At 34.6% G+C, this 24,720-nt stretch overlaps 1 protein-coding gene and 1 long non-coding RNA gene across 2 annotated transcripts in view; one reads left to right on the top strand and one right to left on the bottom strand.

Moving 5' to 3' along the window:
- SAMTOR (S-adenosylmethionine sensor upstream of mTORC1) overlaps nucleotides 1–24,720 on the top strand; it is a 71,413-nt gene that overhangs the window by 7,056 nt on the left and 39,637 nt on the right. The window contains exons 2-3 of the mRNA XM_014849992.3: nucleotides 8,154–8,295; nucleotides 19,064–19,234. Coding sequence (XP_014705478.3) covers nucleotides 8,154–8,295; nucleotides 19,064–19,234 — 313 coding nt within the window. The remainder of the gene's footprint in view (nucleotides 1–8,153; nucleotides 8,296–19,063; nucleotides 19,235–24,720) is intronic.
- Nucleotides 13,368–24,720, bottom strand: part of LOC123282857 (uncharacterized) — a 65,601-nt gene continuing 54,248 nt past the window's right edge. The window contains exon 3 of the long non-coding RNA XR_006523149.2: nucleotides 13,368–14,747. This is a non-coding gene — a long non-coding RNA (uncharacterized lncRNA). The remainder of the gene's footprint in view (nucleotides 14,748–24,720) is intronic.

Genomic DNA, 24,720 nt, shown 5'->3' with positions numbered 1-24,720 from the left:
TTCAAAAGATACAATAAAAATCAAAAGTATTGGTGTAGATCCTTTGATATTTTGTGGGGGAAAACCCATAACAAATGCGGTGGATCTTAGCCTTGGTTCCACATCAGTATCATCTGTAGAACACAGCATCTATATTATTTAAAAGCTCCATAGATTATACAGTGGGCAAAGAGGCTGAGGAACACTGAGCTAAAGTGCTAATAGATTAGAGTAGGAAGAATTCTAGAAGAAAGGAGATTAGGTAGGAGACTCTTACACTAATCTGATTTGGAGTTAATTATAGCTTAAATAACAGTAGTGATCATGAAAATAGAGAAAAAGACTATTTGAAGGTCAGAGTGAGCAGTTTTAGTGAAAGTAAAGGGGAAGAGTCAAAGATGATGCCAAGATTTCATGCCTGGGAAAATGTAAGTAGCTATTTCCATCCACTTTGTTGGGATGGGGCCAGGGAGAACAGAGTAGACAGGCAGGTTGGTTTGTCATAGGATGGTAGTAATGATTTAGTTTGGAATGTATCCCTTCAAAGTGTAGCATTGGAAGCCCTCTCTGTGGAAGTTGAAGCTTTGAGGGCAGATGAACTGCCCAATGGAGTGATGAGAATGTGTAACTGAGGATAGATCCTTGGAAGACACCAGTAGTGTCCACAATTTTACATAAGTCAGTGCTTCTCTTTCTGCCGTATGTTCCCATAGCACAATTATGCTTGCCTTTATTGTATTTATCACTTACCAGTTCACTTGTCTGTCTTTCCCACTAGACTTAGTTCCTCGAGTAGAACTCTACCTTTTATCTTTGTATCCCTCCTACCTAGCACAATGCCTCATAGATTTGAAGCACACATACACAAAAAAAGAAGCCAATATAGTTATTTCCAGATAGTTGAATCTAATCTTTTTATATTCATAACTTTTAAATTTTAACTTTTGGATACAAATTTTTTGTGATGAATTTATGGTCATATCTTCTTAAATTGAGTATATTACATTAATTTTTAAAAATGGCCTAAAATTATCATTATGAGCATCATTCTGTTTTTCTGTAAATAAAACTGTAAATAGTGGAGGATATGGATATTGTAAAGTGCCTTGTCCTTAACATTCTATAAATGTTTGTTGAATCAACTTGTCTTATTTTACTGTATACTGTGAATTCTATTTCTCCCCTTCTTATCTGCTACTCCCCCTTCCTTAAGTATTGGTTCCACATACCAGTGTCAGCCAAAGTTTAAAAAAATAAAAATTTTGTCCAGAGAAAAATGAGAATAAGGATATTGTAATGGTGAAATGTGTGTCTCTGTGTGTGTTGGTGTTAGATGATGGTAATACTTCTGTGTATGTTTATAAATTTACTTTATATGTTATAATTTCACAGATAAAAATTTTGCAACCCCAACGTCAGTCTCTTAAATTTTGGAGGTGAAATTTGTACTAATTGCAAAATCCAAACATCTGACAACCACTGATCTAAACTGTACTAATTTATTGTGCTTAAAGTCAAGATGTACTGGTGCCCATTGCTAGGGTTGTTTTAGAATAGATGGCTAGGCCCCATGCCTTTAGAGGTGCATGTGAGTATCCCCTATTCTCATTTATACGGAAATTCCTCTACTTATATAGAAATTCCTATTCCCATTTATACAGAAATTAGTCTCAGAAGGTTGTTCATAAGTCCTTTGTTTACACTAAATAAATGATCTGTGTGATCATATGCATTGGTAATGTTGTTTCACAAGGGAATAACAGATTTTGATGCTATTGGTTCTCACTTTTCTTGAGTGTTTCATACAGGATGTATTCAAAGAGTTTTACATTTTGGGTTAGCCATTTTTTTTGATAAATATGTTTGCAGTAAAAGAGCACTTCAAACACAGAAGATAGAACATGGGCCAAATTGTGTTTGTAGATTGTAAGTTTTATCCATGCGGTGTTTTGTTTTTAATTAAATTTGATTGTTCAGGTTGCCCCAAGCTTCACTGCTCTGTATATTATTTCACGAAGCATTTGAGTTTACAAACTTGCCATAGACCCATGGTTTTGAGCCATGGCTGCACAGCAGATTCATCTGGGGAACATTAAAATAAATGACCAGTTCCCACTCGAGACCAATTAAATGAAACTTCTGGGTGATTCTAGTGTGCAGCCAGAGTTGAAACCACTGCCAGGAATCTAACAAATAATTCAGTTGCAGAGACTAAATAACTGCATTTGACCAACAAAAGACCATTTGTTTGTGGCTAATAGAGTCAGTGTACTTTGCTCTAGTGCAAAGTTTTGTTCATATTCATGAAAGTTCATAAATTAAAAACTCATAAAGAGAGGCAATGTTGCATAGTGGTTAGGAACATGGACTTTTACACTTGACTGCCGGGTTTGATACATACCCTTGAGAAGGTTACTTACTCTCTGTACTTCAGTTTTCTTATCTGTAAAATAAAGTATCTGCTTCAATGGTTTGGCATTAGAATTAAATGAGTTAATATTTGTAAAGTACTTAAAACAGTATCTGGCACGTAGGAAGCATTGTTTGTTAAATACATAATTTAAAAAATAATAGAGGTGTATCTAGCTGTATTGGCCTGGATGCATTTAAGGTATAACATTGAAGATTAATAGTTCCTGAAATTTCTATCTAGACTGTTCTGTAGTCTCTTCTCAAGTGTTAGAATGGCTGTAACTTTTTTTTGTCCCGTTTTTCTCAGTTTTTATATGAAAAGTTGGACCTTTTTAGCAAATTAGGATATTGCGTTTTTTCCCCTCATCAGAGAAATGACTAGTCACAGCGTATTGAGTGTAAGATGCAGGTTTTCAAGTGGTTCCTTTGTTGGAGTGTCAGGAGCTACTTCAACATGAAAGACCTTGGATGTTTTGTCCCACCTTTAGGTATGTCACTATATCAGGAGCTCAAGAATGCTGAAAAGGCTGGTCTTTGTGTGGTTTAACTATGTTTGTGAGACAGTCTGGTCCTAAACACTGTTTTAATGTCTTGGAATGGCTGCTGCTGAACTTGTTTCTACTTGGTCATGAGTTTCTGTGCTTTTTTTTTTTTTTTTTTCCTGCTTTATCTCCCCCAAATTCCCCCTGGTACATAGTTGTATATCTTAGTTGCAGGTCCTTCTAGTTGTGGCATGTGGGACGCCGCCTCAACATGGGCTGACAAGCAGTGCCATGTCTGCGCCCAGGATCCGAACCGGCGAAACCCTGGGCCGCCGCCATGGAGTGCACGAACTTAACCACTCGGCCACGGGGCCAGCCCCCGAGTTTCTGTGCTTATTGTCTCGTATTAGAGGAAATGACCTTTAAATGTTCTTTAACTTGAATTTAGTAATCTGGTCATTGACAGATAATGCATTTTACAGCCTGTATTTGGTAATATATGGAAGTAAAAATCAAACTGTTAATTCTGAATTTCTAAAAGTGCAAAATTTGTGATACTCAGAGTAAATCTTTGTATTTTTTTTTTTTAGAGAATTTGATGACACTCAAATTTAATGAAATACAATTTTTATTTTGTAACTTTTACTGTGCTGATGGCACATCATTTTTAAAATGAAATTTTTTTTTAAAGGTTTTATTTTTTTTCCTTTTTCTCCCCAAAGCCCCCCAGTACATAGTTGTATATTTGTTGTGGGTCCTTCTAGTTGTGGCATGTGGGACACCGCCTCAGCATGGTTTGATGAGCAGTGCCATGTCTGAGCCCAGGATTCGAACCAATGAAACACTGGGCCGCCTGCAGCAGAGCATGCGAACTTAACCACTCGGCCACGGGGCCAGCCCCTAAAATGAAATTTTTTGAGGTACTATGTATGTACAATAAATGGCACCCATTTAAAGTGTATAATTTAATGGATTTTGACAGATGAATACACCTCTGAAACCATTACCACAATCAAGATACAGAACATTTCTGTCACCCCCCAAATTTGCTTGTGCGCCTTTCTGGTCAGTCTCTCTCTCTCTACCCTTGTCTCACCAATCTCTTGTCACTATAGCTTTGTCTTCAATTTTTAGAGTTTTCTATACATTCATGTGCTTTCAAATACAGTATTTTTTTCCATATGATATTTATTTCTTTTTATTATTTAACATTGTACTGCATAGGCAGTGTGTAAGTCAAATATTCAAATCCCTTTACAAATAGTTGAAACATTCTGATTAACACATGTGGCAACAAGGAATAATTGGTATTTTTGATAACTATGCTTCAGAATTGACTACTTTCTTTTTTTTCTTCATTTATTTATTTTAGGATGTACATCATAATATATTTCGAATTCTGTGTAGATTACTCATGTGCACCACCTGAAAACTAATTATAGTCCATCCCCTCACATGTGAGCTTAATCACTCCTTTTGCCCTCCCTCCTCCCCCCTTCCCCTATGGTAACCACCAATCCAATCTCCAATGCTATGTGTTTCAAATACAATTTTTAAGTATTGGTTGACTTAACAACTAAATAACAAGAAATCCTTAGAGTCCAGTTTTAACACTTTTTGTGTGTATGCAGTTTGGCCAAGTTAGCAGAAGGATTTTGAATACGTATACTGGGCACTGGTCAACTTTGACTTTTTTTGACTTTTAGAACCCAAGTCATAAATTATTTTGAAAATACTTTGCTTAAAAGGTAAATACCACTATTTTGAATACTGTAAAGACAAATAATGGGCTCTTATTAAAAAACTGGATTTTCCCATTCTATTTTTGTTTAATAACTTTATTTAAAAAATACTTTAAGGGACCAATGAGGTGGCGCAGCGGTTAAGTTCACACATTCCGCTTCAGTGGCCCGGGGTTCACCGGTTCGGATCCCGGGTGCAGACCTATACTCCACTTGTCAAGCCATGCTGTGGCAGGCGTCCCACATATAAAGTAGAGGAAGATGGGCATGGATATTAGCTCAGGGCCAGTCTTCCTCAGCAAAAAGAGGAGGATTGGCAGCAGATGTTAGCTCAGAGCTAATCTTCCTCAAAAAAAAAAAAAGAAAAAAGAAAAATAACTTTAATAAAGATGCTCTGGAAAGTGGAATTTTCTCATAACTGAAGGCTGTGTTTTTTGTTCAACTTTGTAACCATCAGACATTTAACATATGTAGTGTATACCTAGTTGTTGCGGTTTAATACATTTTTGTTGAACCAGTAAATGATTTAAAAGTTGTGTGTCCAGGATGCCTTACATGGGACATAGGGAACAGATCAGATTCATTTCTCTAATATGGCATCTACTACATTTTATTACATCTTCTCCCTTTCCTTTGATGCCAGTGCTTGCTCATTAACTCTATTATTCTCTATGGTGTTTGACATAGAGTATTTTTTCAGCAAATCTTGAAAGAATGAAAAGTATATACAATTGCATTGTTTAGTCTTGATTGTATATTAAGTGTACTATACTAATCACGCATGAATTTTAGTGTCAGCATATTTGGAGAGAGTCTGGAGACTCTTAAATGTTAGTGAAAACATGAAAGTTATCTGCAATCAGTGTGAGTTGTATAGGCTTACAGACAAAATTTATGTCCTTCCTCAAAACTTCAGTGGAACAGATAGTAAGCCTTAAAACTCCATGAGAAATTGACAGTGTTTAAAGAGAACTTTGTTGAGTGTGCAAAACTAGAGGTCTTCTAAAAAGTTGAAGGGCAGTATGTTTCTGTATATATATATATCTATATATATACTTATATATAGATATGTATATATATATACACAGTTGTCTTTACATCTCACAGCTGGTAGAATAATTCTAGAGTAAATTGAGTTTCACAGTATACAATGACATAGTGAGGACTCTGAGAATTTGTAATAGATTCCTTTGGTGCCCACATAACAACACAACATACCCTTGGTCACCAGCTGTGGTGGACAGACACTGAGTTGAAAGGTACCCAGCTGTGATAGAGTCCCACTTTAAATGTGTGCTGCTTTCCTTTCTACTTTGCACCTTTCTCCAACACTGCTGGAGCCCACTAAGGATGTCCCCTTAGTCAGTTCCTAAGTGCAGACTAGAAGTACAGGTTGTTAACAACCGTCAATTAATGGGGGATATTAACTGACAGATAAATGCTCCAGCCTCCCGTCATTTAGGTGCACAATTCCAGAGGCATTCTGTATGCTTCTCTGTTGCCCACAGCAGCAATCTCAATAATGCACCCTTTTATGAGCATTTTCTCCTTCCTTGGCTCTTTCTCCCCACTTCCTCGTTCCTATTTCCTAGGATTCTCTCCCAGATAAATTACTTGCACCCAGGTCCTTGTCTTAAGTTGTACATTCTGTAGAATCTAAATTAAAAGTGTCATATAAAGCAAATTTGTTTGACTATGTTAGAAAGAGCTTTTCCCAAACATATTTGATCATAGAACTTTTGTTTGGATGACGACTCTTACCAGCAAATTTAGTAAATTTATTTATTTATTTATAATATGTACATTAAATAGGACAAGGAAACAAATTCAAACAAAGGTCCTTTTAGAGTTGAAGATATTCATCTCAAAAAAAAAGATATAACACATTTAAAATGACACTATACCTTAATGAACCATTTGCTCTCAAGTCTGATGAGTAAAGTCAGGAATCGTGTTATGAACCATCATAAGTTTATTAAAGTATCATTAATCAAAATATTTGTTTTAAAGACTTTACTTCCTGTAGTTCTATTTAGAGACTTGATAAATAACTACATCTGAAAGATATTGCTAAAACTGAGTTTTTCTTTGAGAATTTAGAAAACTTTTGTTTGCCTGTTTTAGTGGACAATTATTGCCAGTTTCCTATGTAACAAATTGAGAGCCCTGTCACTACACAAATATTAGTGATTAATGAAAATATTGTTGTATAAGAACATAACCCCCCAAAAAGAGAAAACCTTTCATCCTTTGTAGGTTTAAAAATCAGTATTCAGGCCAAGCCTGAGACTGATACATACTCATCTTAACTGAGCAACGTGTGTGTAAGGGCATGTTTGTACCCTTATTGCTTTCTTGATTTGGTTAAACTGAAAGGCTAATTAGTTTGGTTTTCAAGTCAGTACTTACTGGACAGTGTGCTTAAAATAACCAATAAAGTTTTTCAAATTTTGAATAGATGTGTTGTTATATTTGAACTATTATAATTCCTTTTCTGTTTGTTTTTTTTTTTTAACTCTTAAATACTAGAATCTAATAGTCTCACCCAGGGAGAGAATTTGAGTATAACTGTCATTCCCAAATTTGGCTTTTCTTTTTATGTTTTTAAGTTTATTCTGTTAGCAAACAATTGCTTACATTTGAACATGAGGCAAGAGAACCTAAATTTTATGTCTAAGGACATTGAATGAAGCCATTTTGATAATTTTTGTATACTCTTTTACCCTTAAAATTATGTCAATGTCATTTATTTGGCCATAGCATTCTCATACCTTTCTTTATCAGAACTCACACTGATGTTTCAGATTTTATATGAAATGTGATTACTGATTTAATTTTTAAAAAAGAGGTAGCTAGTAGTAATACTGTGGCCAGATAATGTAGTCAGCTTATTTTTATTCAAAACATTTTATAAAGACTCAAAACTCTTGAGAGGCTTCCAAGGTAATATCTGTAGCAACATTTTTGCCCTAGGATTATAATTTTTAACATACAGTATGCCTAGAGCAAGTCCAAGTGTTTAAATAAAAATATTTAACTTGTTTACTATTTTATTTTGCTGTCTTATCTATCAACCCCTTTTTAATATAGAGAACTAATAAGTATGTAGAGATCAAAAAAAATAACAGGCAAGAAGCAGGCTTAAGTGGTTTTACTCTCTTGCTGCAAGGTCATATTGCCTAAGGGTAGCAGGACAATTAATGCTTGAATGCCCGGCCATACTTGTCCCCTACCAGCACGATTTTGGTTTATAAACTGGTAACTCATCTATGTCTAATTACATTGATTAGTTTTATTCAGCTTCACAAATCCAACTGTTTAAAGTGGTAAAATTTATTTGATTATCAAGTCATAGTTAAAATGATGCATCCATTTGCCTAAAGGAGCTTTTAAAATTATAAAATTTCAACTTTATGAAACTTTACTTCATGATTTTGCTTCTACTTACCTTTAAGTAATTTTAGATTATGCTGAACTTTTAAGAGCCTGACCTATTTTTAAGTAAAGTAACTTAATTCATTTTTTTCCTTGTTTTTAGTGGGAGATTTTGATAAGATCTGGCGAGAACATTGTGAGGATGAGGAAACACTTTGTGAATATGCTGTTGCAATGAAAAATTTGGCAGATAATCATTGGGCAAAAACTTGTGAGGGCGAAGGTCGTATTGAATGGTGTTGTAGGTGAGTGTTTTTATGAAATAACTTTTTTGGTTTCTAATGTATTGTTCAAACTCTTAAATCTAAGTAATGCTGTATGTAATTCATTGTACTGAAATCGAAATGTTTTACAACAGATGATGTCTTTTAAACAACTTCTCTCCCTTCACTTTCTCTAGGTTTATTTCATTCATCTTTTTTAAATCAAAATGGTTTTCCTTGATATAATTTAAAATTTTCTGTTTCAGCTTTTTAAAAGTATAGCTTTAAATACATTTAATATATTTAAACATCAATACATTTAAAATATGGGACTTAACATTTTACTCATCATTAATAAGTTATAGTACAGAAATTTCCTTAGATAAATATCCATATTGGATTAAAGTAAAAGTGAGTACTTTTCTATAATTTAAAATTTGAAAACATCTTAAAAGTTTTAAAATGCTGAATTTTTGATGTGTGATTAGTGTATTCCAGCATTTATATTAACTTTGGATAATATTTATTTTGTCATAGTATAGATTCTAATGTTAAAAACATCAGAAAATGGAGTACTGCTAATCAGTTCTCTCAAGGTGATAAAATTATAAGACCAGATTTGTATATTGACTGAATTTAAAAATCAATTCCCAGAAAGCAAAAGTATTATGTTTTTCCATGCAGAATAAGTTTATGGTAACTTCAGGTTTATGTTTCATTGGAATTACTTTCTATTCAAAATTTCTGTTTTTTATCTCATTTAAAAATTATGTAATAATGCATATTTCATTCATTCAACAAGTAATCCAGACAAAAATATGGATTTAACTTAGTTCTTTTACTTAAATTCATTTAATAAATAATTTTTAATGTTTGTCTAGTGTGTACCAGTCACATCACAGGCACTGGGAGTACAACCACCAATCAATCAGACAAAATCTTTGCTCTCACGGAGCTTACATGCAAGTCGGGGTTAAAGGCAAGAAACAATACATAAACTAAATATATACTAGGTCAGGTAATAGTAAGTGCCATGAGAAAAATAAGCAAGGAAAAGTAAAACAATTTTAAGTAGGGTAGATAGAGAAGGCCTCACTGGTGTGATATGTGTAAAAGATAGGAAGGAAATAAGAAAGTACTCCCTAACAAGTCCAAAGGCCTTGAGGCAGGAGCATGCTGGCGTGTTTCAGAAACAGCAAGGAGACCAGTGTGGCTAGAGCAGAATGAGAGTGGGGAGAGTGGTAGAAAATAAAATAATGAACAGCTAGATTTTGTAGGGTCTTGTGGACCATTGTAAAGACATTGGCTTTTATTCAGTGTGAGATGGGAAGTCATTGGATGTTTTAAGAAAAGGAGTAACAGGATTTTCTTAACCTTTTAAAATGTGTCAGGGATTTTTTTTTTTTTAAGAATTTATTTTTTCCTTTTTCTCCCCAAAGCCCCCAGGTACATAGTTATATACTCTTTGTTGTGGGTCCTTCTAATTGCTGCATGTGGGCCGCTGCCTCAGCGTGGTTTGATGAGCAGTGCCATGTCCGTGCCCAGGATTCAAACCAACGAAACACTGGGCCGCCTGCAGCGGAACGTGCGAACTTAACCACTCGGCCACGGGGCCAGCCCCGTGTCAGGGATTTTTAAGAATTAATTGCTGTATTAAGATAGACTATGGGAAGGGCAAGGGTGTAAGCAAGGAAACTAGTTAGGAGGCTACTGCAATAATTAATCAAGGCACAAAGTTATAGTGAAACAGTTTTCTTGAAGAGTGAGAAAGCGAATGGACAGGATAGTGTAGTAGAATTAATGCTCAAATGAGTAGAATGAGTCAAGAGAGGGGCAAGGGAGATGATGGTGTATACATTGCAGTGATTATGATGAGATGTAAGAGGGAGTTGAAAATATGAGGTGGGTGAGAAACAGTGAAAAAGTGGTATCATCAATGGATTGTGGAGTCAAAGAGTTGTGGAGTTGGAGAACTAACTGAAGGAGCCAGAATAACAGGAAATGGGATGCTTGGAATTAAAATGTTTGAGTTATTTTTGCTTGGTTCAAGAGAGAAAATGATTATAAATTTGACTGTTCTACAGAATATACATATTCTCCCTCACACTAAGAAACGCAAAATGAGGTGTATTATAAACCAAATATTGCCCTTGTAACACAAAGTGATAATGTAATCTGGTCAGGAAATCAGCACCATCACTATTTAAGACCATCATTCTTGGCTTTTAGTAGCACTACTTTTAAATTAGTATTCCAATACATCAGGCAAGCTGTCAGACTTTATTTCTTACATGGACTTTGATAGCTGGTATTCTCATAGGAGCATTTGCTTGTACCTTTCACTTGAATAATGCATCTGCCTCACACTTCACTCTTTTTTCTTTTTCCTTAGATTTGTATTTTTATCAATAGTTATTGTATCTACATGTGTTCTAAAGGAGGTCATTTTTAGGTTGAACTGCTGAAAAAGAACATTAACGATTTAGGTCAAACTGCTGAAAAAGAACAGTGGCAAATATGATAAAAAGATTTTACTATGGAAAGTAATCCCAAGAGGAGTTTTATAATGTCTTTACTTTAAACTTAAAACTAGGTTGGGGAAAAAGGCTTCAAAACAATATTGAATTTTGAAATTTGAGTTATTTGTAATTCCAGCTTGGGTTATATGTAATTCCTTTCTCTGTTGACAATTCTAAGAAAGCAATGTCACTTTGAAAGCTAAAGTGGGCTTTAAAAAGGATTTGATGAAAGTTTGTTTCCAGTTGGTTATACTTAAAAACTTTATAGGAATTTGGTATGTGAGATAAGCCTTACTGACATTATCCTGCTACGATTTTATTGACTGTTGAGCTTGAAAAATTCTACATAAGATTTCCTTCAAAAAAATATTAAAGTTTTACCTGTAATGTGAGGTGTTAAAAACCAGAAATAAAACACAATATGAAGATATAGTTGTACATTTAATAAAAGAATTTGCCTTTTCTAACTCTTTACACACAAAGAAACATAAAAACACACTTATTTCCTGAACCATTTGAAAGTAAATTGCAGATAATGTGACTTTTCATCCCCATGCGTCTTCTAAGAATAAGGACATTCTTCTACATAACTGCAGTACCATTATCACATTAATACAATTAACAGTAATTTCCTAAAATATCTAGTTTGTAAATTCAGATTTTTATTTTCCCGAAAATGTACTTTATTTTTTTTTCTAAATCCAATCATGCATTGCATTTAGTGGTTACCTTTCTTCAGTTTCTTGTTTCTGTTTTCCATTACTTTGAGTTTTTAGAGAAATGTCAGTTGATTCATAAAGTATCCCCCATTCTGTATTTTGTGATTGTGGGTTCAAGGTGGTTAATAGCATTGTTTAAATATTTGATATATCCTTACTCATTTTTTTTTTTTGGCTTTTCATTCTATCAATTACCAAGAGAGATGTTTTCAAGATGGCATTTTTCTCCATTTTTCTATAATTATTATTTTACTTCTTCTTTAGCGATTTCATTTTTCTGTTGAAGTTCTTCGTCTATTTGGTTAATCTTTTTCTCCATTTTTAAAAAAAGTATATATAATCGTTATTTTAAAGTCTTTGCTTATTCCAGCATAGGGTTTATCTGTGGGTCTGTTTCTTTTGGCTGTTTTTTCTTTTGGTTATGGATCATTTTTTCCTGCTTCACTGTACATCTGGTAATTTTTAAAAACATATATTACTGGCATTGTGTTTAGAAGAGACTGGCATAAATAAGTGTTTTTCCCCAGAGAGGACATGCGTTTTTCTCTTACAGGCAGCTAGGACTGAACCCTTTGATCCCATCAGGAGTTAAGCTGGGTTGAAGCTGGATTAACTCTTTAGATAATTTCAGTTCACCTCTGGCTTCAAATGCTTTGAAGGCGAATCCTGTTCTACGGTTATTGCAGGCACCATCCTCTAACAGGACTCTGAGACTTAATCCCACAGAAGAGTGCAGAGAATTTTCTCTGCTTTTTAGTTCTGCACCAGGCCTCCAGTGCTGCCTCACTGCCTTTTTCATAATAGAAAAAAGACATATCAGGGGAAGCAGGAAGAAAATGAGAACTATCTCTGCATTTGGGTTTCTTAAAGATTCCAATCTGTCACATCATTCTAAGCAGCCATTAAAAGCTGTGCTGGTTTTCCTTTAATCAAACAGAGTCCCTCTAAATGGAAGATTTGATCCTCTGCTGCCTATGCACCTTTTCAACAAATGCACAAAGTGCCTGTGATTCCTTCTCATCTAGGAAGGGCTTGTCTCTCTCTGGGATTTAGTTCCTTTAGAAGACTTTGCATCCTCAGCTCTCTCAACTTCTTTTTAATATGTTGTATTTTAGATTGGGTAGGTTTTTTTCTAGTTACAGCATAACCAAGGATCTGTTATGATTGTTGTCTGTATCCTAATCCACAACCAGCTTTGTGTCCTGTTTTGGATTTGATTGTTTTCTCATGGTACCATTTAACTACTTCTTCAATCTCTTTATTTCTTGTGAACTGAAAGTTGGGTCTAACGTGTTGATTCAGGTCACATATTTTTGCCAAAATATCTATTAGGTGAAACTGCATAGTTCACATTGCATCACATTAGCAATTTCTTATTGTCAGGTTATTCCACCATTAGAGATGCTAAATTTTGCTGTTTGTTTAGGGTGGTACCTACCAGATCCTTTCGTTATAAGCTTATGTTTTCCCTTTGCAATTAGCAAGTAAAAGTGATATGTTGGCTCGTGGATCAATCCTGTCTCCCAAAAGTTTTTCAACTAACAGGTTTACTTCCATTAATTATTTCATTTGGGGTTGCAAAATGATTTCTTAAATTGTATCATTCCTTGCATTTATTAGCTGTCATTCTTATAAATAAAATCTTTCCTTTATGATCAGGGAATGATTACATGTTCTCCAGAAAGTCTGGGTAAAAATAAATATATATTAGTAATTCTTTCTGTTTAATTACCAATATTCACAGTAAGGAGTTCATGTAATAGTTAATTTCAATTGGGACAAGTAAGGTTTTGGGGGGTGGGTTTTTTGGGGTTTTTTTTTGTTTTGAATATCACTGTAGCCTCCTGGATTGTTATTTATTCACTTTTTCTATCAGTGTTTGATTTTTTTTTTTTGGTATTCTAATTCTATATTTAGCCAGTGGGAGCCCTTTCACAGTTGGCTTCTGTGTTCTTAAATCACCTTTGAGGACTTTCTTGCAGTCCTATTATAAGATGAGCCTTTACTTTCCCTGCACAAGACCTAGAATCAAACTCTTTCTTCAAGGAGCCCTAGTTTCTTTTAGTGGGAAATGGCATTTAGAAATTAAGATCTGGGTACTAGATGTGCTGCCGGGGTGTCCTTTCTTGTGCAGATTTTCAGTGAAGAGAATTAGAAAAAATATTCATATATAGTCTTAAATTCATAATTGATATTTTCTATTTAAATGTATCATTACAGGATTTTTGCCTAACTTTGTTTCATATTTGTATCTTTTCTGTTACACTGAAGGACTTAGTTCTGAGTAACATTAACACATTTGCTTTGTCCTACAGTTCACATAAAATGGTTTCAAAATTACAATACCAGTTTTACTTCTAACAGTAAACTGAGTAAAGTTTAAGATTTCTTTGCAGTTCTTTTGTCTTTGAAACATATCCCACTAAGAGAATACTATGTTTAAAAGTTACAGACAGTTCTGGGGGCTGGCCTGGTTGCACAGCTGTTAAGTTCACGTGTTCCACTTCGGCGGCCCGGGGTTCGCCGGGTCGGATCCCGGGTGTGGACATGGCACTGCTTGGCAAGCCATGCTGTGGTAGGCGTTCCACATATAAAGTGGAGGAAGATGGGCACGGATGTTAGCTCAGGGCCAGTCTTCCTCAGCAAAAAGAGGAGGATTGGCGGCAGATATTAGCTCAGGGCTAATATTCCTCAAAAAACAATTTTTTAAATAATAAAAAAAAAGTTACAGACAGTTCTTTTGTGTATGGTTATGTTACCAATTTACTATACAGTTGGTTTCACTTTCTTTTCAGTTTTATGGGGTTTTCCCCCTTTTTTAATTTGGGGGGTTATAAAACATTTACATGGTTCAAAAGTGAAAGCTTTATCTAAAGCTATACTTAGAAAAGGCTCCTGTCCATTTTCTTCATTTGTTTCTTGTTTTTCCTACCAGTGCTTCTTTTTGTAGAAATAAGCAGATTCACATACACATACACACATCCACCCTTTCTTACCTATTCAAGTGGTACATGTTATACACTCTAGTTTGTACCTTGGTTTTTTACTTAATAATATGTCATGGAGATCACTCTATTTGATTTTGTACTAGTCAGGGTTTTCCAGAGAATTGGCTCACATGTTTATGGAGGCTGACAAGTCCCAAGATCTGCAGGATGAGTTGACACACTGGAGACCCAGGAGAACCAACGGTGTAGTTCCAGTCCTAAGGCCAACAGACTCGACACCCAGGAAGAGCTGATGTTTCACTTTGAGTCTGAAAGCAGGAAAAATCCATTGTCCCAGTTCAAAGGAAGTCAGACAAGAGGAATCACTCATACTCCAGGAAGGTTCAGCATTTATATTCTATGCAAACCTTCAAGTAATTGGATGAGTCTCACCCACATTATGAAGGACAATCTGCCTTACTCAGTCTACCAATTTAAATGTTAATCCCTTGAAATATAATAATGTATACCTGAAATTTATATAATGTTATAAACCAATGTTACCTCAGTAAAAAATTAATTAAAAAAAAATGTCAGTCTCATCCAGAAACATCCTCATAGAAACACCCAGAATGTTTGACCCAGATATATATAGGCACCTTGTGGCCCAATCAAGTTGACACATAAATTAACCATCACAAGTATATAGATATCGTCCTCATTTTGATAAAGTTATTTACAAGCTTTTCCTGTTATAAATAGTGCTGTAATGAATAACCCTGTGCATATTCATTTTGTATTTTTGGCATTTTATCTTTGTAGATTCCTAGATGTGGAATTGCAGGGTAAAAGACTAAATGCATATGTGATTTTGTTGGATATTGCCAAATCATCCTCCACAGAAGTTATATCATTTTACAATTCCATCAGCAAAAAACAAGAATACCTAATTCTCCACAACCTCACCAACAGACTATGTTGCTCACCTGTTGAATTTTTGCCAGTCTGATAGACGGGAATTGGTATCTCTGTGTGGTTTTAATTTACATTTCTCTTATGAATGAGGTTGAGTATATTTTTTACATATAATTTTCATGAAAGTTTTGGTTGTCTTTCTCTTCCCTTCTAGAAACTTGTATGATTGCTGGATTCACTGGGCATTGCTCTTATGTATTTTGTCTATTATGTTGGAGCATCTCTAGATGTGTAGGTAGGAGTTTGGGTGGCTTACTTTGTTTCTTAATTCCAAAGAACCTTGCTTGATTGCTACAAATACAAAAATGGAATTCGTTTAATAAATATTGTCCTCTTTTCATCTGATTTATGATTGTTTATGTATAGATTATATGTATAGATTATAACATCTCAGTAGGCTCCTTATCCTTAATTGCTTCATTCTTTCCCTTTATGACCACACTTTCAGAGATATTTCTCTTTTTTCAAGGTGCCTCTTTTCTCCCCCCAGAAAGAATATCTTCTCAAGGCTCTCACCTTTGTTGACAGCACTTCCCATATACTTTCCAAACTCCTTCGTTTTGGCCTTCCAGTGGCTAATGCTCTGATTCACTTTGTCCCAAATCTCTTCTTAAGATTCCCTCACTCAGAATCGGATCCTCTCTTGATGGTGAAACTCAGCTGGTGTTATCTGTTTTTTGCCACCTCTAAGACCCTATCATACCTTCCTCTCATTTACAGAGTCCTCATCTAATTCTGCTTTTGGTGGCTCCAAGGCCAACTCACTTGGCCTCAGATTTTTATTTCCCCAATTATATGTAAAATGAAATTCTGTTCTGTTTCCTAGATATGCCATAGGTATGAACTGTTTTTACTTTTCCTAAAAATTTATATTTTTTGGAAGGTGCATAGGGAGATTGGAATTTAGATGGCTGTTATTATTCCTGTGAGAACCTAGAATTCTAAACCTTTAAGTATTTTGCTGCTGAGTTTCTAGACAACTATGAGATTGAACTGTATAAAATGGCAATTTTTGTGGCTCAAGAACTATTGAATATCAGCAATTGTATATAGTTCTACCTCATAGAAAGGTAGGCAAGCTCTTTACTCTTGTTTCATGCCTTAGTGAAATGTTATATGATAGAGGCATTATTTTTAGTATTAATTCCAAGGTGATAAAGGCTACATTTTTTTTTTTTTTTAAAGATTTTATTATTTCCTTTTTCTCCCCAACGCCCCCCCGGTACATAGTTGTGTATTCTTTGTTGTGGGTTCTTCTAGTTGTGGCATGTGGGACGCTGCCTCAGTGTGGTCTGATGAGCAGTGCCATGTCCGCACCCAGGATTCGAACCAACGAAACACTGGGCCGCCTGCAGCGGAGCATGCGAACTTAACCACTCGGCCACGGGGCCAGCCCCAAGGCTACATTTTTTTATGAATCTTCCTAAGGTTTAATTTATAAACAGTAAAATACATTCTAGTGTACAGTTCAGTGGGTATTGACAATTATTTACACTTATATAGCCACCACCACTGTCAAGATAATAGAACAATTCCATCTCTCAGAAAGCTCCATTGTACACCCTTGCAATCAGCCCCACTCCCCACTCTAGGAAACTACTAAACCACTTTCTGTCGTTAGAGTTTTACAGGCCACATTTCTAAATTGGCCTGAATCTTGCATGATCTGAAGCTTGCTAATCTCCAGTGTCACCTGGCTACCATTCCTCTCTTTATGTGTGCTAGCCTCAGGGCCTTTTCACTTACGAGTTTATCCATCAATCCATCCATTTTCTGCCTGGCACTTTAAATTTCACATGCCTTGAACCGATATCCATCTCTGCAGGATCCATACTGCTTTTCTCTTCCATGCCTTTCCTCATGCTGTTCTCTCTGCCAAGAAAGCACTTTCTTGCTTAACGAACATTCTTCCTTGCCTGATTAATTCCAACTTATCTTTCTAAAATCAGCTTGTATTACTGATTTTAGTTGGGTTAGGTATTTATCAATTGTATTTTCTTCATTTTTATATAATTATTTGTCTCCTTCACTAGTCTGAGCTCCTTGAGGGCAGCTATGCTTTCTTCAGTTGGCTTTCCCGTCACCCCTGTGCCTGACACTTGATAGGTACTTAATAAATGTTTGATTAATGATGAGTGAGTTCAACTCCTGTATATAATTAGAGTTAAAACTAAATTTCTATAGGTAAGTTGATAAATAGATACTTAGAAAAACTGAAGTTAAACTAATAGCATCCTATAAGTATGGGGAGAAATGAGTATTATTCCCTTACGCCATAGTTCTATTTGCAGAAATCAGTTTTAAATTAATTAATCAATTCTTAACTATTTTTGACATTTGTTTTTGGAACTTCACCAAGTGTTGCCTATGGAGAAAAATAGTCTAGCTTTGTTCAAAGTATGAGCTATATGTAATAATAATGTGGTTTATTTTAAGAATCTGAAAAGAGGGGCTGGCCCCGTGGCCGAGTGGTTAAGTTTGCGCATTCTGCTTCGGCGGTTCCCAGGGTTTCACCAGTGCGGATCCTGGGCGCGGACATGGCACTGCTCATCAAGCCATGCTGAGGCAGCGTCCCACCTGCCACGACTAGAAGGACCCACAACTAAAAAATATGCAACTATGTATTCTTAAAAAAATCTGAAAAGAAAGAAAATGTGTTTAGATTCCATTCTCATTCACTTTAAGTAGCTTTGATAAGTACATCAGTTAATTGTTTTCAAGTGTGTATCTCCTTTCACATTGGAAGTTCAAGGGCCAGATCTAGGTCTCATTGTTCTTTTTTTCCTTTAAGTTTCTTGGCTTTAATAGCTAATAAGTGTTTGAGTTTTTGAGTTGATTCTATGGTTCATGTTTGTTGTCCTATTACATACCCAGGCATGTGCCCTACTATCTTCACAGAAAAATTATATTAGGTATGAAGAAAATTGTTTAAGGTTATGCCAGTCATCAGTTTCTGATTCTGGATAGCAACCTGATGTGGACTAAACTATATGAGCTTAAAATGATACATTTTGGAAAATCTACATTTTAATAGTATAAGAATTGGGACAAGCAGGAATGATCCCTTGATCAACAGGAATAATTTCTAAATGTTATAAAAACCACTACTATATTCAAACCTTTGTTCTCTCTGAATGTATACCTTTATGACATGATACCATTTTTACCTGAACTAGATTTTTATGCCTTTCTCTCAGAGCAAATAAGAGGATAAATGATTCTTAGTATGTTGACAACCTGACTTTGTTTTCATAAACCAGGAGGAATGTGAAAAACTGATGAGATATCTGTCTACTACCAGTGAAGCTAGCTGATAATTAACTGTGACTACTGTTGTTTTTGGATGCTGTCACTGAATAGCAGAGTTATCTAAGCTTTTCTGGAGGAATTTATGCTTTAGTTAAGAATAAAGTTTAGCAAAACATACAGGTATATCTGTACTCCTGAAAAACATACTTTTATTAAACCTAATCTATGATCATGCTATGTTGTATGGTAATTTTAAAAATTTGAAAGTGCTACAGGTGCTCAAACTTACCTCTATGTGACATTTTCAAAATAGCAATCTATAATTTGAAAGTTTCCCATTTTGATTAATAAATGCTGTTTTCCTATTTTATTTTATATTCATACCTAGTGTTTTAAAATATAATTTTATTTTGCTTTGTAGTGTATGCAGAGAATATTTCCAAAATGGTGGGAAGAGAAAAGCACTTGAAAAAGATGAAAAAAGAGCTGTACTCGCCACTAAGACCACTCCAGCCTTAAATACACATGAGTCTTCTAAACTTGAAGGTCATTTAACCAACCTCAGCTTTACAAACCCTGAATTTATAACTGAGTAAGTAGAGTTTTTCTACTTCGATTATTAACGTTATCATGGATAGCTGTATTAATAATGTAAAAACAGTGTAACAGTTTACACCAAGTAGTGGACAGTTTGCTGGTAATATGTTACATTGAGAAATGTAGATTTGTAATATTATTAGATAGAAAACTAGCATAAAGTTTTCAGAGCTGTCTGGAAACCTAGTGGTTCTATAACATAGAATGTCCTCGCTAAAAACAAGAAAGAATAGTTTATTAAATTTTATAATAATTTTTATTCTTATGGTAATACAAAGAATCAAAACAGCAAAATTCAATTAACCTTTGTTTAAAGTGGCTTATTCACTAAGAAAGCACAAATAAGGAATAAATGGAAGATTGGTAATAGAACCAATTGCCATTATTTTATCGTTGATATAATCTGCCTGCTAGTAATATATGTATGCATATAGGCACGTTTTATTTAATAAGTACTTAAGTATTTTTCCAGTTTATTGAGATATAATTGACATAAAACATTGTACAGGTTTAAGGTGTACAATATAATGATTTGATATGTGAATATATTGTGAAATGTTTACCACAGTAAGGTTAGTTAACATCTATAACCTCACATAGTTAACATCCCTCACCTCACATTATATTTTTTTCCTTATGATAAGAACTTTTAAGACCTATTCTCTTAGCAACTTTCAAATTTACTATACAGCATTGTTAACTACAGTCATCGTGTTGTACATTACATCCCCAGAATATAATTGGAAGTTTGTACCTTTCATCCAGTTCCTCCACCCTCACTCCCTGCCTCTGGCAACCACAAATCTGATATCTGTTTCTATGAGTTTGGTTTTTTTAGATTCCACATAGAAGTGAGATCATACAGTATTTGTCTTTCTCTGTGTGACTTATTTCATTTAGCGTAGTGCCCTCAGGATCTATCCATGTTGTTGCAAATAGCAGGATTTCCTTCTTTTTTACGACTAATAGTATTCCATTGTGTATGTGTGTGTGTATGTATGTACGTGCATATTATAATCCAATTAATTATTAATAGCATTAAAATTATTTATATGCCCTAGTACCAGAATAGATTTGTGGTATCAAGTAATATTTTATTAATCTCTTGAAAATGATAAACTTGAGTAATTCTAGAAACATTCCTGATAAACACTGAGAGCTAACCATGAAAACTAAATTAAATTAACCTCTCAAAACAGTCCCAAGTCGTAGATATCAACATAGCATTACCTTTGGTTATTTGATTTTACACCATGTTGAAAATGTTATCTGGTTATAAGCAATTTCATTTAAAAATTAAAGTACCTTTGATTAGTTCAGTAGGCAAATCTTTACCTTTATTCAAAGGTTACTACATCTTTACCTTTATTCAGAGGTTACTTTTTAGTAAGCTTACGAAGTATAATGACTTAACTAAACATCCTATAACTTAGCTGTTATGAACATTTTAAAATATTTTTAAAATGCTGACTAGTGTAAGAAATTATATAGTTATACTGTATCAAAAACAGGTACACATGGAAAATATCAACCCTAGAATTTCTGTATGGTTCTTTTTTATTGTCTGTTTCATTGTTTAGATTACCATATTTGATGAGTCATTGATATCATATTTTCCTGTAATTCTTTAGACATGGTTTCTTTGAATTCTTTGAACATTTTTATAATAGCTGATTTGAAGTCTGCTAAATCCAATATTTGGGCTTTCTCAGAGTCCATTTACTTCTGTTTTTCTTAAGTGTGGACCACACTTTCCTGTTTTTCTTTGCATGTCTTATAATTTTTTCTGAAAACTGTCCCATATATTTTTGATATATTTTAGAAACTCTCATTTTGGGTTTTATCCCACAAGGAGGGTAATGGTGGTAGTGGTAGTCGTGGTTTTTTAGTAATTTGCTTGGACTTAATCTGTGGGGTCTGTCTCTCTGGTATTTTGTACATTATTGTTATTTTTATTTTTTAGTCTGGTTTCCTAAGGTTTGCATGTGTATCTGCATAGCTTAGTGCTCAGACACCTCTTGAGCCAGTAAGGCTTCCACCCTCTCTGCCTGTGGATGTATGTGACTTTAGAGAGTGTTTAAAATTTAGGCAGTTTTCAAGTCGGCTTCACCTTTAACTTTCCACTAGGCCCTCTTGGGTCTCCTATGCATGTTCATTTAGCCTCCCAGTCAGCCAAGGCTATGTGGGGAGCTTATCTAGCCCCTCTCATTTACAGGATTTTTCTGTTAAATTTCTGACTAGCCCTCCAGTCCACAGCTCAGCCCAACCAAAACTGCAGCCTGAGGCTAGCATAGCTGCTGACTTTCCCTGTTTGTTTCCTACCAAGTTTGCTACTTTTACTGACAATGCTGTGTGGATTTTTCACCCTTTGCTCCAAATCATGTTAGCCCCTTCCAGCAGTAAAGCTGCTGTTTTTCACAGCCCTGTTCTTGAAGAATTTCCGTACCAACTGAAGAGGGGCTGGGGTGATGAGAGCAGCTTCAGGCAAGGACACCACAGATCCCCACTTTGTTAACCTGGGTTCAGCTAGTTTTCATGAATAAACACTTGTTGACTTATTTGCCTTTGTTTGAGCCCTGAAATGGTTGTTTTTGATGATTGTGTCCAATTTTATAGCTGTTCTTGAGTGGATTTGCCCACCTCTGCCTTGCCATAGTCAAGAAATGCCTGTCTTTGGTTTAAAGAAGAAAAATTAATTTGGTTTTAAGTGTTTAAAGGAAAGCATCCAAATATGATTGTTGCAGGTCAGGATTTACTTAGTATTGAAATTAAACATTGAAATGATTTAACCTAGGATGGCTAGGTTTGGATTTTCTTCATTCTAAAAACTGGACTCCTTTGTATAGCATCTGGCCCCAATGTGTGTGTATAGACTTGTTCTTCCTGTTCTTCCTTGCCATTCTTGCAGCTTGTATTCTAATCATATGGAACAATTTAAATTCCCCTAGTGGTACATGCTTGTTCTCACTTTGTGGCAGTTGCAAGTGTGATATATCCTCTTTCTGATAAACTGTTGTTATATTATATTAGGCTATACTTGAAGTGTCTTCCCTTCCAGAACTTAACATAAATTTCTCAAAAGAGCTGGTACTTTTTGGTACCAGTATTAAAACTTTTTATACCTTTATTATAGTACTTATTGTATTGTGTTAAAATCACTGATTACAAATGAAATAAGATCACGGTATGAAAAATTTGCGTGTAGAGAAGATTATAGGTATAGAAAGTTATTACTCCAACCTTGTTACATTTAGGCACATTTCTTTCCAGTCTTTAATGGGCATTGCTTTTTACACAACAGAGACCACATATAAGAATTTTGTAAACTGCTCTTCTCATTCTATTAAACTACTCATTCTGCAGTATATTTCATCATAAAATCTGCTACTCTGTGTCTAAATATAAAATGATCCTGAATACAAAATAATACTCAATTTTCCTAAAGAGTCTGTCATTCTTTCTCTCTGACACACACACTTTTAGAGAGGTAGATGAAATAGTCAAAGGTCAGATGTTCATTTATTTATAGATATTATCATATAGGAGGATATGTACCCCTTACTATCTAAATCTATTTGACTTCTGACTTTGGAAAGCAAGTTTAGATAGCAAGGTTATCTTTTTGCCAATCTTACCTCAAAATATCTATTTAAGTCATTTTGATTTCTGGGTTCAGAAAGCGAGGGCTCATATAGCAAAAATACTTGTAATTTTTTTTTGTCACTTACATTTCATGAAAACCAAATGTTTACTATTAGAGTCACTTTTTAAGTCATTTATATCTCAAAATTGAGATGTCACGCTTACTGAATCTGTATATCATGTGATTACTGGAAATTTTATCCTAAACCCCAATTACCACCCATTCATTTTAACATTAGGATAGCTGTGTCCTGACCCTCCTTCATCTTACACATATATACTTGTAAATAATACAAAGTAAGTACTTACTTTGCTGCCTTTGAAAAAGTATTTATGTTTTTTCAAAATATTCACAAAATAGACCATATCTGGGTCATAAAACATACCTTAACAAATTTAAAAAGATAGATCATCATAAGAAAGTATTCTCTCAGACCACAATAGACTTAAATAGAAATCAGTAGCTGAAAGAAAGCTGGAACATCTCAAAATATTTATAGATTAAACAACACACTTCTAATTAACACATGGGTCAAACAAGAAGCCTCAAGAGAAATTTTAAAATATTTTGTGCTAAATGAAAATGTATCTCATCAAAATTTATGTAATGTAGTGAAAGCATGCTCAGAAGGAAATTTATAGCATTGAATGCATATATTAGAAAAGAAGAAAGATGTAAAATCAATAATATGGCTTTTACCTTAGGAAACTAGAAAAGCAAGAGCAAGTTAGATCCAGAGTAAGCAGAGGAAAAGAAATAATAAAAATTCGAGCAGAAATCAATGAAATTGAAAACAGGAAAACAATAGAGAAAAATCAGTGAAACCAAAAGCTGGTTCTTTGAAGATCAATAAAATTGAAAAACCTCTGGCCAAGCTAACCAAGAACCAAATAAAGGAGAAACACAAATTACTAATATTAGAAATGAAAGAGGAGCCATCCCTACTGATCCCAGTATAGGAATATTATGGATAATGCTATGCCCACAAATTTGATAACTTAGATGAAATGGACCAATTCCTTGAAAGACACAATCTCCCAAACTCACACAAGGAGAAATAGATAATCTCAATAGGTATATCTATTAAAGAAGTTAAATCAATCATGAATAGCCTGTCAAAACAGAAAGCACCAGGCCCAGTTGGTTTCACTGGTGAAATCTACCAAACATTTAAGGAAAACATGATACCAATTTTATACAACCTGTTCCAGAATATGCAATCAGAGAGAACACTTCCTAATTCATTCTGAGAGGCAAGCAGAATGTAGTTTAAGACACTGAACCAGTCTTCCCATTTCCCAATATGAAGTAAAATTGACATGATCCTCACTGACTTTATAAACATGATTGACTATATTGTCGTCTGTATTTGAGGGTTAAGTTATGCTTTAGGTGCTTGTGATGGAAACAAATCTAAGGCTAGAAGGAGACTAGAGAATTCATCTAGCTGCCTGACCATGTTGCTTTTTAATATGATCTTTATAAGAAAACACCTAACAAGTGCAATTGTAAAGCTATACCTTTGTGTATAATTACTAAATCTGTACTAAATTTCTTTGCCCTCTTTTTTTTTCTTTTTTGGCCAAGTTAATTAAGTGGTTTCTCATTAAGCAATCCAGCTATATTGTGTGAAGTCATTTCAAGCTAGTGTTAGTTTTCCCCAAATAGTACTTTATTGCTCAAAGTAAAGAAATTGAGAGGGCTCAATGTAGAGACTGTAAGGACTCAAATATAATGCCCCCTTTTTGAAGGATAATATGGTGGAAAGAATCTGCTTTATACACATTATTCTTTTCTTGGACATTTAGGTTGTTTCCTTTCTCACACTTGTTTCATCT

Source organism: Equus asinus, chromosome 1 (genome assembly GCF_041296235.1).
Source record: "Equus asinus isolate D_3611 breed Donkey chromosome 1, EquAss-T2T_v2, whole genome shotgun sequence".
Taxonomy (NCBI): domain Eukaryota; kingdom Metazoa; phylum Chordata; class Mammalia; order Perissodactyla; family Equidae; genus Equus; species Equus asinus.
This window is presented reverse-complemented; position numbering and strand designations above follow the sequence as displayed.